At 45.7% G+C, this 16082-nt stretch overlaps 1 protein-coding gene across 1 annotated transcript; it reads right to left on the reverse strand.

Moving 5' to 3' along the window:
* Positions 1–1708: 1708 nt before the first annotated feature.
* LOC144094684 (kunitz-type serine protease inhibitor-like) lies at positions 1709–11209 on the reverse strand. Its single transcript, XM_077628605.1, has 3 exons — positions 10929–11209; positions 5766–6004; positions 1709–1868 (listed from the first exon to the last, which is right to left on the reverse strand). Exons 1-3 carry the CDS (start codon positions 10984–10986, stop codon positions 1806–1808), a joined length of 360 nt encoding a protein of 119 aa, XP_077484731.1. The 5' UTR covers positions 10987–11209; the 3' UTR covers positions 1709–1805.
* Positions 11210–16082: the final 4873 nt, after the last annotated feature.

Below are 16082 nucleotides of genomic sequence, written 5' to 3' on the forward strand. Positions count from 1 at the left end.
GCTGTCGCGTGCTTTTCGTATTGCAGAGAAGTCTCTTTCGTAAGTCTTTTATCGTTTAAAAGATTTGTATTCCTCTATCAATGAGGTTCTCGGTTGCAAGGTTGTCGGGACAGCGCTGCTTGATCGTGGACTGCATACATGATCAAAGGATCCAAAGCGGACCGCCGAAAGCGCTTGCGAGAAACATGCAACGACAGTCACAATGCGGTAGAGACACGTTTCTGCTCCACCGCTTCCGCGAAGACCAGGAATTAAATTGCCAATAGATGTCTTGAAGTAAACGTGAAAGTGTTCGCACTCGCACCATTTATACGAACACTATGATATGTTCAACTCATTTTGTGGATGGCAGGCGCATGGAAGAAAAAACCAGGTACCGATGTTGAACCCGGGATACAAGCACAGGGCAAGTGATTTTCCTACTTTTATAACGTCGCTCATTATTTAATAAGTTGTTTTCGATACCATGTTTTCGATACCATTGTTTTCGATACCATAGTAAATGTAACTTCGCTTTGAGTCAGATTTGACCTGCTTATCAATGGTATGATCGCGGTGCGCACCCAAAACTGCAACGCATTTTGGGCCAGTCCGCGAACGCAAACATGGTTTGTACGTTGAAATAGAAATATGGACACAATGTGAGCACTTCAAATTTCTGGCCATTCCCTGACGCTATCCACCAATTCGTCAACTCCAAGCTGATGTGTGTGAGATGAGCCATCAAGAAAAGGGGGAATTAAATAAGGAGGATCGTGCAGTGAATATAGCGATAACCTTGTAGACAAGACAACACACGCAACATCTCGGCACTAGTTATCGTTCCCACAGAACAGTGAAACATTCTTAACCTGACCTCGGTACCTAATCTCGATGCTCGATTCTCAAAAACGTCCCCTAAGTGGGAAATTATCCGCGGCTGCCACCCAGCGCGATCACCAACTTCAATCAGAACGAGATTCAAAAATACCCATATGCGCACGTTCAGCACCCCGAAATGTGCAAGGCAAATCAGCAGCCCAATGCTGGCAAACCAGCTCAGGAGGTAAAAAGCACGACGTATAGCTTTACGTCCAACAAGGCGGGACGACAAACCTAAAAAACAACGGCAAATGATACGCTTAACTTAAAATCATTTCATGAGATTTGAAGGTAGCTCTTTTCTAACTCGAAGTAGTCACCCTACATGGAACAGGCCGCACAGCGCGATGCAGGTGTACTGCGGTGATCCGTAGTGCACCTGCATCACGCGATCGGTGTACCTCCACATGCGTTTCCTTTGCTGTGCGCTTATGTCCACAGTTGCAATTGCAGTTACATTTCATAACTCGAAATATGTGCTTCACAGAATGTACAAAAGACATCTGGGTAGCAAGTGGACCTCGGCCATTCGGTGCCGTTGTGGCCGCAAAGTACTGCTGCTTGCAACCGCTTCCGCGATATATTCAGCACTGCCGATCTCTTACTCGGGTGATGTGGTTTGTTGGCTCACATACGAAAAACCAGCCATATTCTCAGTTTAGGAACACTGCAAAACACCACCCTATACCGGGCAGCGTTCACAAGTACCGTGCAGTAGCCGCTACACCTACGCCGTACTCACAGACCAAGATGGCGCCGGTGCGGGATTTTAGGCTTGGCTCATACGGGGCGCCACCAGCAAAGTAATATGCTGGAGACCATGCATCGGAAAGGAAAGGCGCTCTAATCGTGATATCAAAACATTGCCAAAAAGAAAAAGAATAATGTTTATTTCGTTCGTTCTGCTTACCGCCGCAACCATGATTCGCCGTCAAACTGGTGCCTCAGCCACGGTGTTTTGCTGGCTGTTGGCTGCCTTTGCCACCAGACCTTGCATGTTCAGGGACCTAGAATTTAAAGTAAGAGAAAATAAAAATAGAAAACCAATTCCATAAACGTTGAGTCCGAACGCTAATGAAGGCTTTACCGTTCTTGTATTAGTGTATGACCTTGGCTCTGATCAGAATGGTTTCACGTCTCATTCGCCGACAAGAGCCTATGCCATTTGCTACTTTAGGAGTAATAGCTATTGAAAGGCAGCCACCGCCGTAACCAGAAGTGCGTCAAACTGAAGACGTTGTGCATTGCCACGCCAACGCGGCTAAAGTCAGTCATAGTGTTCGTATGTACGTCAGACTTCCAATGGCGTGCTGCCATGTCTCTCGCCATTATCGAACGCCGATCCTTGTAACTGTATGTTGTGATATGCACACGGGATGAACATGCTCGTGCTCCTCCGTCTCTTGCCAAATTAGTGCTATTTTACAATGATACGACGAACCGTATCGTGAAACTGATGCAGTCTTATTTCTACTATGCGATGTTTTGACGCCAGACTGATGAAAAGCTCTAAGTCGATGACTACTGAATTTGTCACCTCAGTGAACGTTGATGAAACAGGACTTTGCGAAAGAAGAAATAAGGAGACAACAGTAGGCGTGAAAGACATTGTACTCTCTCTAGGCCTTTGGAATACGACGAGGATTCCGTAGGAGATGAGATCGTACGTATATAAGAGGAAGGGGTAGGTAAGCTAAAGACCACAAATCACATGCCCAAAACTTCTGAACGAAAGAATTTTTGAACGGGAAAGAGTTTGTCAACAGAATTTGTTCATACATTGTGAGATTTGGCTAAAAAAACATAATATAAGTTCTCCCGTCGGCAGGCATGAAATGTTTGCTATTAGCACTATTGCTGTCGTTACAGCGTTCCCCATTGGTTATCTATGGCAGACTTGATGCCAGCGATGGAAACACTATAAAAGAAAGATTTTGCCACATATCGGAAGAATGGACCAGTAATTTACAGTTTTCCAATATTCAAAATTTTTGTCATAGAATCTTGGACATGACTACACTGTACTCATTCATGGTCACAGTACAAATATTCAATATTTATGCATGCCAATGGCAAATACGCAAGGATTCTGCAAAACAAGAAAACTAATGAAATTTCACGGCGTTGTATCGGTCCAGCCATGATCAATCCCCTCTTTAACAAATTGATTAATTAATTAATTTATTTATTTATTGAAGTTGTGTGATGCAAGTCGCATGTACGCAATCACTTTTGGCGTGTATTGTTTCAGCAGCCAAACGCCATCCTCGGTTGTACCCAGGCTTCCTTTCAAAAGGAAAGCCATTGAATTGTGTGTGTTAGTTACGTTTGTCTGGTTGCTGAAGTAAACGCTACTTGACAGCATCCATGAATAAGACACGGCGTAAAAATGAAAGCACTGAGTGAAAGAAAGTGCGAAAAAATTCGTTGAAGGCACTTAGATATCTCTTAACTACGGGAAGGCGAAAGCCAAACGTTTGCGACTTGTTGACTCATTGCACTGATTTGAATTTGAGCGGTGATGTCACGCTGCACATGCGCAGTTGTTGCTTAGCAGCGGATCACACCACCCGCCACAGTGGGCAGTTTGCTCACAGTCCAGTTGACAGGTTGTGATCACGTGACAAGGTCACCTATGATGACCTAGGATGTAACGTACGGACACGGTCACGTGAACTAGGATGTAACGGACTGACACCGTGAGGTCACGTGACCGGACAGACGGTCACCGCGAGTATGAGCCATTAAAGGCTTTCGCCTTAAAAATGCTGTACGACTGACCTTGAAAGTGAGTAAACGGGCCCTCCATAGTTTTTGTGAGTGCTCGTACCCAAGCTTTTTCACTCCATAATTGCGTCAAACCATCTACCCTATAAGCCTGCCAGTACTGGACTCTAGCGCCCGTTCATGACAACCCAGAGAAATAATTTAAGCTACTATATTCATTAACAAGTCATAAAACTGCAGTTACGAAAATGTTTGTAGTTGCCAAAACCTTCACCACAAGCAAAAAGCAGTTGATACAACTCTTGATTCCCTGCCTTCAAATCTCTAGCCTCAAGAACTTCTTCACACCTTCAGCGCCTTTCGCAGCCTAACCCAGATGCGTTATGAGAACTAAAAAAAACCCCTACTATGGTGATATTACTTCAACTGTTATCAGGCACCTCTAAGCTTCAATATATTTCGGGGGGGGGGGGGGGGGGTCATGCGCTACACATTGAAACAATGCGTTGCGGAACATCTCAGGCTTAGTGACTGCCAGCGTGTACCAAATGAATGTTTGTAGCGATAGCTACATTACGGTGACATTTCGAGCCTTCAGAGTGGCGGCGCCAACCTATGGCGGCGCGCAACCCTGTGACGGCGCCACCACCCTGTGGCTGCGCACCATCCTGTGGCTGCGCCGCCACGCTGACACGTGGTTGGTCACGTGGTGCGGAGCAGCTGCCGGCGGCGTGGCGCCGTGGCTGATCATGTGGTTCGTCACGTGGTTGGTAACGTGACCAAGTTTCACTCGACCAGCTGTAGCTATCGCGTCACTTCAGGTTTAACCAAAGCTAAACCACCGCCATTTTTTTTACCTTTTCGGACGGCATCCATGAAAGCGCGATCTTCAATAAGCAGCCGCGAGACATGTAAGCTGCAGAGTAACATCATGTTCATACTTTATCTGTACTGAGCAGAGTTGCTACTGACAGAGGTTTATTTGCTACTTAACACTGGTGGAAGGGGTATAAAAAGGTTTATGGGTGGTTACGATGAAGACAGGATGGAGCGCGAGAATCATTGCCATGATGTACAATGCTGGTTTGACAGTTTCATTTGCGTTAAGCTCTGCTGGAGAACATGCTTGACGGCATTTTACAGCACATCTAAAATATCTTGTGCTGGCCACGCTGTCTCTCTCTTTTTTGTTTTTTTAAAGGCGAGAGGCGTTACAGGCAGCCCACCCTGAGCCGTCGTCTAACTGAAGCTCGTTCTAATTTTTGGCGCCAATCCAAGCGGCCAAGTGAGAAAGGAGAGAAGGAGGCTGTCGTGGAGAAAAAAAAATTACAGGGACAGCTAATTACATTATGTCTTCGCAATACGATAAAATTAGAAGCTGTTGATGTCTTTGCCGAAAGAGACGCCATCTCAGGTCCGGTAACGTCACTCCCCTCAAGCCAATGGGAATTATCCGCTCTGCAGACATCTCTTCCCGACAGCCAATGGGGAACCTGCGCTGCCCAGGTGGCACTGCAATTGTTCCATTCGATAACTCAAAACTGCTTTTGTCAGCCGCTTGGGCTGCTGCAAACGCGAGAACACATTCTGCGCGATTAGATACCCGGGTTTGGCTGACAGCATTCATTGCCTAGCTTCTCTCGTCATAGCCCAGATAGCTGACGCACGGCACGTGCGCCTTCGACAGAGCGCGGAGGCTCACGCCAATAAGCGCCTGAAGGTGGCGCGGAAAAGTACCAAGAGTACTACCCAAAAGTGCTTGCTCTTCTCGCTAGGCAGTGTGTTATGGCGCTGCAATCGGCACCGCAAACTTCAGATCAAGTTCCCCATAGGCGAATGTCGTGACCGACGGCACATTATTTTTACGATGAGGTTTTTAATGCAATCGCATTGAAACGAAAAGAGTAGAAGAACAGAGAACTGAATCTGAAGGTGCGGTGAGAGCAGCAAAACACGGAAAGCCAGAAAAAAGAGCGACAACCAGAGGCCGATATGACGGCAGCCACCGTTAATCCACAGGAAGGTGTGCGGAGTTACACGCCTGGGGCGCTGCAGCCGCTGTTACATTATGGGTGATGCGATAGACCTTCGTTACGCTGGACCAATGACGGCTCTCGCCGCAAGCTTAATTAAGGCTTAGCCTAGTTTAGCCAGTAAATTTCCTTTTGCCATCTCACCTCAAACGCGCAGGTTTTCATGCACTGCTCGTGGGACTTGAAGGCATTGGAATCCTCTCCTCCGCAGCCGCCGTACAGGTACTGCTTGCAGAGCAGGTAGGTCGTGTCGTAGTACCACCGCGGCTCGTAGTCTTTGCAGTGCTGCTGGTTGGGCTTCAGCCAGCACTTGTTCTTGAGGCGCTGGTCTGTCGGGTTGTCCTGCTCCGACGACCGTCTGGCGTGCTTCGCCTCAAGTATTCCTGGGAGCAACCAAATCGCTAGACCCTGCCGCCGACCACTACGCGCAAGAGTTCTCTACAAGCCATGTCCCTCGTTCACTACGTGATCGCTCATTGCTATTTTTGACGTCACTGAATCATCATTTAGTGACGATCGACACGATGGACGTACCGCCGCGAATATTAGCCAGTCTTATGAAAACACCTAATTAAATCCCTCTTATACCAAAAGGAAGCCATTGTGGCAGAAAAATTCGACTCCATTTAAACTTAACATTGGTTTCCGTTACGCGCCAAACACAACTGAGCAAGCGAAAGTTCGAACTTGAAATACCACACGCGGTGCTGCGTGATATTATGAATGGAAACCTTTCGACACAGCTTGCTACGAGTGATTCGTCGATCGCATTAAGCAGCGTAGGCGGCCAAAATCCGTATATTTAATTGTTGATTAAAGAAACATGGTAATCCAGGGCAGGACGACACAAAAAAAGTACTTAAATATTCCCTCCTGGAAAGAGGTTTCCGAAGCGCGGCCCAGCCACTGTGTTAAGCATCGCTTCAGCGAGTGGAAAAACAATGGGAAAAAGGTCTGCATAAAGAAAACAACTGCCTCATCTGTTTTTCGCCTGAAGGTTGAAAATTTAGTAACCCACTTTCATCTGAAGAGGCGGCGAATGGACGTGAGCCTGAGTTCGGGATTTTTTTTCTTTTTTCGCTTTTGGCTGTTTTCATCGAGGCTTCCGATCGAGCCGTTCGCAGCCTCGTGCCCCTTTACGTGGGCGCGCCCTTCGAAAATGCATACAGAGGAGCTCCCGCACACGCAAATGTTAATTACGCATGCTTTAGAGAGTTCTCTCGCGGGCACGAGGCAGGGGTACTAGGCACAAGAGAAAAGTTGTTTTCCTTGCATGCCACGCAGCCACGCTCGTACACAAGAGGAAATTTCCCCGGGGCAGAGTGTTTCACTGTGCGACCTATGATTATTTTTTTTTTGCGCTGCTAAAAGTTTTAAGGTAACTTTGTTATCTATGAACTTAAGAAACGCAAACAAACTTTTTTGGGTTGCTAACTATTGAAAGTCGTTCTAGGTTATGGTTGTTCGTTAAACGACTGTCTGCGAGAAGACTCACTCCTGTATCTACAGCAGGCCTCCTTGTCGGAAGGCTGCCAGGAAAAAACGACATAGCTGAGCTGCTGAGACGGTTTGAGCGAGCCCCACGGGCCGAAAGTTTTTTTTTTTTTTTTAGTCGGCACGTGGACAGCGCTGTAGGCAATGCTTATTTCCAGTTTTGAACGCGTGGAGAACGCTTACTGGTGAGCTTGCTTTCAATTACCTTCTTACAAAAAAAAAATGGGTGCTTGAAATTCTACGCCAATACGGAGTATTCTCGTCCACCGTAAGTGTGAGGCTTTATTTTTTAAGCTTTTCTTTTCCCTCACATTCATTTCCGTTCCTGCTATTGATCAGTCCCGGCATCTATAGCGGAGCCCACGACTCATAGTGCTTAGCAAACATCAGCCCTGACGTCACAGGCGGCCGCTACCAATGATAAAAAGGCGAAAGAAAATAAACGAAAAACGAAGCTTGCAAAACACCCCAAGTATGGGATAAAAATTTCAATCTAAGTTAGCTGGTAAATTGTCCTGGTTAAACGAGCGAAAACAGTCGCGACTAAACGGCAGCAATCAAGGCCCACTCAAGACACGATGGGCGCTTACAGGACCGCGCCCGTCGTGTCTTGTGTACGCCTTCCTTGCTTTGTTTAAGTGACCTCTTTTCAGCTATTTAACTTTTCTGGTGTTGGCTGGAGCATAGCCCTATTTCCTAGCATAGCGTTTTAAATTTTTTTTGCGGAAATGTTCGAAATCGAGGGGGCACTCCAGCCCTCATGAAGTTAACGAGGGGCTCATTTGGCCCTGGTACTCGAGTAACGCGTCATTTTTGCCAAAAGTAACCATGCTACATTGCCCGCGAAGAAGAAATATGAAACTCTGGCGGGGCGGTGGCTCTGCGGTTCTCAGCCTCCTTTGCCTGCGACGCTAACCTGCGTTACGTGGCCGCGCACCACGTTTATATATTAACAGAAGTCAGCAAGAACTGGACAATAAAAGCAGTGGAAAAACTTAACATTTATTCTATTGGATGTTTCGGACAGAACCTGTCCTTTTTCAAGACGGAGGTTACATGGTTTCACTATACTAATCCCCACGTAGTTTATAAGTGATCTAAAACATTCAAAACATTCTACTACACACATAATCAAACAACCACCTGCGGTTCGGGTGCCGACCTTGGTAAAAACGTAGATACCGGGTCTGCAAACGTATGCAAACACCAAGCTGTGCAACAAGCACAGCATCAAGCTTTGAATAGAACATCAAATGCAACTTTCATTGTGATTTGTCAAATGTTATATACATCCTCGTTTGCAGTTTGTGCAGAATGCAGTTCTTAGGACAGACTGTTAACCCTCTACAAGTTCGCTTTTTTTAACCACCGCGCTCATGTCCTACCCCACTCAACCTCCCTTTTCCAAAAACATATTAATGAGGAGAAATACTCATTTGACTCAGGTAAGTTAAAATCCTGTAGCGTGGGATAAACAATACCCGGGAAAGGGAGCAACGTGAGTGTACTTTATTTATAAGCTAGGAACAATCCCCGACAGCACAAACGAAAGCACAGGCGCACTGTCCTCCATCCGCCCTTTGCAGAGCCAATGCTGATTCTTTGTAGTCCCGGTTTGACGTGCCTCGGTCGTTCCTCGACAGTCGCATTTTTGGTTTTCAACCCTTTCTCCCCGCCGAATGAAAGCGCTTCGTTCACACGGTGCTCTTCATTGCCCTTCACCCCCTTCTCTTCCCCAGCAAGCCCGGCGCTCACAAAGAATTTTCAATTTAACGCGACCGCCAATTCAATGTGGCCCCCACACTATATTTTTATTTTCGTGTACGGCCGCAAAGCACTGTCCACGCACAGCTACTGTGCCGTTGTGGCTGCTTTGACTAACCGCCTATCCAGTTCCAGATGACAGAACTCTCTCGCTCTCTCCCTCTTTATTTAATGGCACAGGAGTGCCCGGATATCAGCCTATCTCTTCTGTTGTTCCGCCGCAGTCTGTTTCGCTCGCCCTCTCCGCTTGTGGAGGAAGACGAGGCTCATTCTTTTCCTCCTATTTTGTTTTGTAATTCTTTTCCTCCTATTTTGTTTTGTAGCGATAGCTACATTACGCTAGCATTTGGAGCCTTCAGCGTGGCGGCGCCGCCACGTGGTCACGTGGTTGGTCACGTGGTGCATAGCAGCTGCCGGAGTGGAGACGGGGAGAGGAAGAGAGAGTGAATCACGTCCAGCGACGAAGATGAAGGAACGCCCAGCGAAACAGAGCGGCGAAATAATGACTTTGCAATTCGACTGAGCGAGTTCCACTCGGCCAGCTGTAGCTATCGCGTCACTCCAGGTTTTACCAGAGCTAAACCACTGCCATTTTTTTGCCTTGGTTTTCCCTCACCCTTATTTCCTCTGTCTCTCAGTTTGCTTGTTGTTGTTTTTTTGTGCCGAAAATCTGTTCACACGCCAACGCCTTAAGGAGAGACGGACCATGCAACCTCATTCTAGAAAAAAGGACAGGCTCTTTCCATTATATATATATATATATATATATATATATATATATATATATATATATATATATATATATATATATATATATATATATATATATATATATATATATAATTTTCTGCATTATTCTTTCCTGGTAGCGCGAAAAGCGGTCAAGGTAGCCTGTTTACTTTTGATACGGCTATTGCATACTTATGTCTCGAGAGTGTAATGAATAGTCAATTTCTCGGTCTTAAGTACATATATAATTAATATCAAAGTAATGACCATAACTGTGAGTGGCCCTTCCACTACACTAAAACGATTGTTGTACAGATGTGAAATATGTTATATGAACGAGAATGCGCCATTACTTACTAAATACACTTGTTTACGAGTTCATTCAAAAACAAAATGGTATTTCCGGATAGGAGACTCGAATAGCCGATGTGTACTTAATCTACAAAGCGAGAGAAATTGAATAAACGAAGTGCGTGCAATTTGGCCAAACAGCCCAACATTACTTAAATACTTATGAACATACAGAACTTCCTGCGTTAATAGTCTGCTGAATGTAATTCCATGTAAACCGATACTTTTTAGTTGTACATTTTTTGTCCTGATTGCACCTGACCTTTTGCTCTTCATGGTAAAATACACAAATATTGTGAAAAGATTACTTGCTGCTCCACAACTCGCCACAAGAACCAGCAAAGTTGAGAGATCTGCATTATAACTTTCAGAAACACAGACTGCTACCGTCCGACGGCCAAAGTTTGTTACCTCTGCAGAAACACCATTTCGCCTCACGGAAAGGACGCAATGTGGCTGTAGCAAGATCTGGAGCTGTCTAATAAGGAATTTAATTGTATACGAGTGCACAGTTTTATTCCGTGTACACAAGCTACCCAGATCATGTGCTTCAAAGAAAAGGAGCGCAATTCGACTCAAAACAAAAAAAAAAGTGTTAAATAGCCAATTTGCTGCAACAGCGAAGCAACACCTTGGCTCGCATTTTGTGAAAATTATTTTTCGAACTAATCATTTTCCTCCTTCACTACTTGTCTTTATTGGTGGTTACATCAATGTCTTTAGACGACAAACAGAGCTGTTCGCCAGCCTCATTATTAAGGGCAACACTGACCAAAGTCCAAGAGGCTACAGAAATGAATCGGAAAAGAATCGTTACTAATTACTGCGCCTGACTCTTCCAACCTCGCCGTGCTTACTACACCAGAGTGCTTCGAATAGCTTCAACAGCCGCGCGTAGATTTTCGAAACCGAATCACACGCATAACCGCATCGAGTAGGCGCGAGAGCGAAAACAGCGACGCCTCTCACCTGTCAGCGTTCCAGATATGATCAAGGCGTACACAAGCATCCATTTTGTGCTGTCCATGTTGAAGGACTTCGAAGATGTACGACCGAAACTTCTCCCCTGTTCACTACTACTTCATCGAAACCCCTAAACAGGCCTCTTATTGCACGAGCACGCCAATACCTGCTTTTCTTAGCTCGTGCCTTGTGAGAAGAGACGACACCTTTAACAACGCCGTACGAGGAACGGAGCGCCGCCACACAAGAGGTCTGAGTATATGAACCGTGAGTGAAGAAGTAATAGGGAACGAAAAAGAAAATGAATTCGACGATTGCTAGGAAAATCCACGGGATGCGGCATAAGAAGTCTTATAGTTGAGGAGACGTACCCTCTCACACCCTTTGTGCGCTGCCATATACACAAGGGACGAGGGGGGGGGGGGGGGCTGTATATAGCGCGTGAGCTACACGACAAAGGAGTGAAGGCTGGCACCGAGAAAAAACGCTCGGGCGAAAATGAAATGAAAATAACAGAGAAAGGTCGGAAAAGGCTTTGCAGGGCTGCATTTGGCGCCGGTCGGAACTGAAGGCTAAATCTACAAAACAAAAAAAAAGGTCTCTTAAAACGTACGAAGAAACGAGATCCTTGCACGAGAAGCGTAAAACATTTTCTAACTGGTTTCAAGCTGAATGGTAGAGGCGCACCTGAATTTCCTGGACATATATACGTCAAAGTCAAAACGTGAGCGAAAAAAAAAATAATATGAACAAGGTTGTGCGGTTGTTTTGTACGCGCCTTTACCCGTAAAATACGGCGGTGGAAACGCAAAGGGAAGGTTGACAGGAGCAAATAACAATGACTGTCGGCCGCCTTCTCCCATTTTGTGCCCGTCTCTTGTGCCGTCTAGCTCAAGCGGAGGCGAGTATTCGCTTCTCGCTTTTGAGTGCAGCCGCAAGGGTCTCAGTTAAAGGATAAATTATCATTATTTGCTGCCAGTAGCAACAACTGCTTTTTTGAGCCTCCACATTCAGCAGCCCTGCTCGCGCTTTTCTCAGGCAGACTTGAAAGAATCGCTAAACCACACTAAGTCTGCTTATAACTGTACCAAGAACCACGGTTCTGAAGCTAAAGCTTCACCCGCCGCGGTGGCTTAGTGGTTAGGGCGCTCGACTACTGATCCGGAGTTCCCGGGTTCGAACCCGACCGCGGCGGCTGCTCTTTTATGGAGGAAAAACGCTAAGGCGCCCGTGTGCTGTGCGATGTCAGTGCACGTTAAAGATCCCCAGGTGGTCGAAATTATTCCGGAGCCCTCCACTACGGCACCTCTCTCTTCCTTTCTTCCTTCACTCCCTCCTTTATCCCTTCCGTTACGACGCGGTTCAGGTGTCCAACGATATACGAGACAGATACTGCGTCATCTCCTTTCCCCCAAGACCAATTATTATTAAGCTAGAGCTTCCCTACGCTAGTTACAGATAATTTCGCCGTGAGTTGCCGGCTGACCTTCACCTGAGCCAGAGGTCAAGTGTGACTATAGGCATTACCATATATGGTCCACCATAGTGCCGCACCATTTGACTTTTGACCTTTCCATTCGCCGGTAGAGCGCGGTAGAATAGGCCGCAGCGTTCATTGGGTGACCAACCTCTCGCGATGAACCATTAATTCAACTGTCACCTGCCAGGGTGGCAGGGTGGGCGCGCTGCCTATCCAGTGTGCGGAGCGCACTCAACCTTACAGACGCTAAGCCGCGTCTACTTGCCCGATACACCACAGCTTTCGCTCTCTAACGAGCTTCAGGAGTAGTTAAACCACAAGTAATTTTTTGCAAATTCGTGGGTTGTCGACACTCCTCTGGTGAGTCAGAAGAGGCTACCCACACTCTTCTTTATGCGTGTATGTAACTCGCCACATGAAGCAGAAGATACTTCGGTCATGGACACGTCAAGATATCTTTTCAGCAGCACCGCATCAATCTGTTGAAAGTGTTGCCAGCAGCTGTAATCTGTACTCTGTTTCTTAAAATGTCGAAATGTTACACGCTCACAAACGGCAGTTCTGGAGCACCCGTTTCTATTATGTGTCACTAGGATTTCTGCTCGCGCAGCACCGAACACTACACGATATACGCATGACTGCCTTGAGCGCATAGTTTGAGTTTGAAGTAGACTAATTCAGTAAAATAAGCCTGAAAGAATTGCCTGGAGGCACTATTGAGCTTTCTTTGCTGAGCGCTTTCGTGCGCGTGGTTTCCTGGGAGAGGGAGAAAGCATTGAGGAAGTATTCGTGTTAGATTAAAGTAGGAACTTCGACTTTGCAACGTTGTAAATCTACGGACTAACAACTTTTGGCTCATAATTTGTGCGCGTGGCTGTTTTATTTGCGCGACACACTAGTGACTTTTTCGCTGGCTTCGTTTCACTCGTCGAGTGCTACTACCATGGCTGAATGCCATAGATCATTCTAAACGTGATCGGAACGGAACAGTTCAAACATTCTTAGGATTTAATTCTCCTGAAAGATTGCAGTCTTGTTCGTATCAGCGTTGGGAAAAAGTCGGAATAGCATTGGGAGATAATTACTGGTGAATATACTCTCTTTGCGAGAACGTTATTAGTCCGGACAACCTGTCTCTTCACCTTGCGCCTGACATCAGTGTCCCAACAGGCACTGGAAAAAGACAAGACGTCTTCTTACAGTTACGTAACAGCCTAGAAATATTTGCTTTTCCGGATATTAATAATAATATTTGGTTTTTGGGGAAAGGAAATGGCGCAGTATCTTTCTCATATACCATTGGACACCTGAGCCGCGCCGTAAGGGAAGGGATAAAGGAGGGAGTGAAAGAAGAAAGGAAGAGGGAGGTGCCGTAGTGGAGGGCTCCGGAATAATTTCGACCGCCTGGGGATCTTTAACGTGCACTGAAATCGCACAGCACACGGGCGCCTTAGCGTTTTTCCTCCATAAAAACGCAGCCGCCACGGATAGATTTTATTTTCAGCGCTGCAGTTGGCAGAGTACATTTTGATGCCTTTTTCATTTGTTTTCATATATTATCTGCTACTGAACTAGAATGGATCTGGCACAGAAAATGTATGAAGATCTCTCAGGACGACAGCGCGGAGCAACCCTCGTAGGGCAGAGGCTTCCATCAGATCATTTCATTGCTACACTTTATACTCAGTCAAAACAGCGAAAGCATTTTCTAAGCATCGGCATGGCGTAAGTATGTAGCACGCCCGTCGCTGATTTTATTTCAATGTATTCATTCAGAATCGTAATATAGTGCAGTAATCGGTCTTTGATTAGTCACCGGAGACTTGCAGGCGGCTGAAATTGCCCGAAGGGAAACATAAGTGTTGTCAATAGTTGGGAGACTTCCAATAAACAATCTTCAGATTGCTTGCAATCTCCCTATAGGCTCTCTATTAAAATCTTTGCGAGGAACGTTAGCAGGGTGTCGCTTATCGGCCTGGTCGTAGGGGATCTGTATGATTTGCTTGTGTGCTTCCAAAGTTTTGCAGCGGCATCTGTCGCTTCGCGTCTACCTTGTCTGGAGTCTCATCACAGTGTCACGACTTTCTTGATGTAGCGCCAGTCACAACCGAGCGAGTGATTGCTTTTACAAAATAAAAAAAATGTAATTCACACAGATGTCCCGTACGTACTACAAGTGTCGCCCTTAAGTTAATTGAATTTCGAAAAGAAGCGGCGACTTCCCTGTTTCTATTCTTCTTTTTCTCTTTCACTGTGATTTTGAGGACAGGAAATCAGTCGAAGCGAAATTAAGTTTGCTTTTTATTTCTTTTTATTTCGGTCTCTAATACTGCTTCCAATATTTACTTGTCGTCATGTTATTGTCGTCATGATAGGTCTAACGTTAGGAGACCGGAAGCGGGCAGTGTGGGTGAGGGAACAAACTTGGGTGAATGACATCCTGGTCGAAATCAAGATTGAAAAATGGGCTTGGGAAGGGCATGTAATGCGAAGGCAAGACAACCGCTGGTGCTTAAGGGTAACAGAGTGTATTCCAAGCGAAAGTAAGCGTAGCAGAGGGCGGCAGAAGGTTAGGTGGGCGGATAAGGTTAAGAAGTTTGCAGGCAAAGGGTGGATATTACAAGCGAAAGTAAGCGTAGCAGAGGGCGGCAGAAGGTTAGGTGGGCGGATAAGGTTAAGAAGTTTGCAGGCAAAGGGTGGATATTCCAAGCGAAAGTAAGCGTAGCAGAGGGCGGCAGAAGGTTAGGTGGGCGGATAAGGTTAAGAAGTTTGCAGGCAAAGGGTGGATGCAGCTGGCAAAGGACAAGGTTAATTTGGAGAGACATGTGAGAGGCATTTGCCCTGCAGTGGGTATATTCAGGCTGATGATGATGATCATGATGATGATGATGGTGGTGGTGGTGATGATGATGATGTTATTGTGAAAAGTAGTAGTGAACAGAGTTCGTAAAGCTAGATGTGGGCACTGAGACAAAGGTGAAATTAATGTTACGATGTTGAACGGGCAAGCAGAAATAGAATGTATGCATTTTATTCGCTATTTATTATTTTGTCTGTGCAAATGACAGAGCGAACATACCGAAGAAGACGGGGAGGAATAGGCTGATAGCATCGCCACTTTAAAAAGCATCACCATTCCATTTATCAAACCATATGCTATTCGAAAAGGGAGACTTTACAGCAAGAATAAGCAAGGAATAAGGCCGGCGCAGGGTAAATAATAATGAAATAAAAGAATTTGTGCGCTCGAATTAGCACCATTTATCAGCACGAAAAAAAAACACAGCAAGATTAAAAGCAGCATCACAATTCTACTAGAAATTGAAACAGCTGGATCGCCACCAAGCAGATGTCATAGCGCCATATCTTCTAGCGACACGGCTATTAAGTGCGTCAAAGTTTGTTTGTTTTTTTTGTCAGAGACCATATATGTAGTCATAATCATATCTTTATTTTGTCACATGAGCAAAGTGCTCTTTACGGGCCTGCCAAAGCCAAACAAGGGCTATGATAAGTGGGGTTTTAAAACGTTGTTGAAGTATATTTTTCTGCTCTTCGAACCTTTGACTGTGTGCTGAACAATGCCGACTATGGAGCCTATAAAATTTTCGATATATGGAAGAAAATTATAACGCCGCTTAGCTGCAATGTATGCTTGGCTGTACTGTTACGAGAGCTCA

This window comes from Amblyomma americanum, chromosome 6 (genome assembly GCF_052857255.1).
Source record: "Amblyomma americanum isolate KBUSLIRL-KWMA chromosome 6, ASM5285725v1, whole genome shotgun sequence".
Lineage (NCBI taxonomy): Eukaryota > Metazoa > Arthropoda > Arachnida > Ixodida > Ixodidae > Amblyomma > Amblyomma americanum.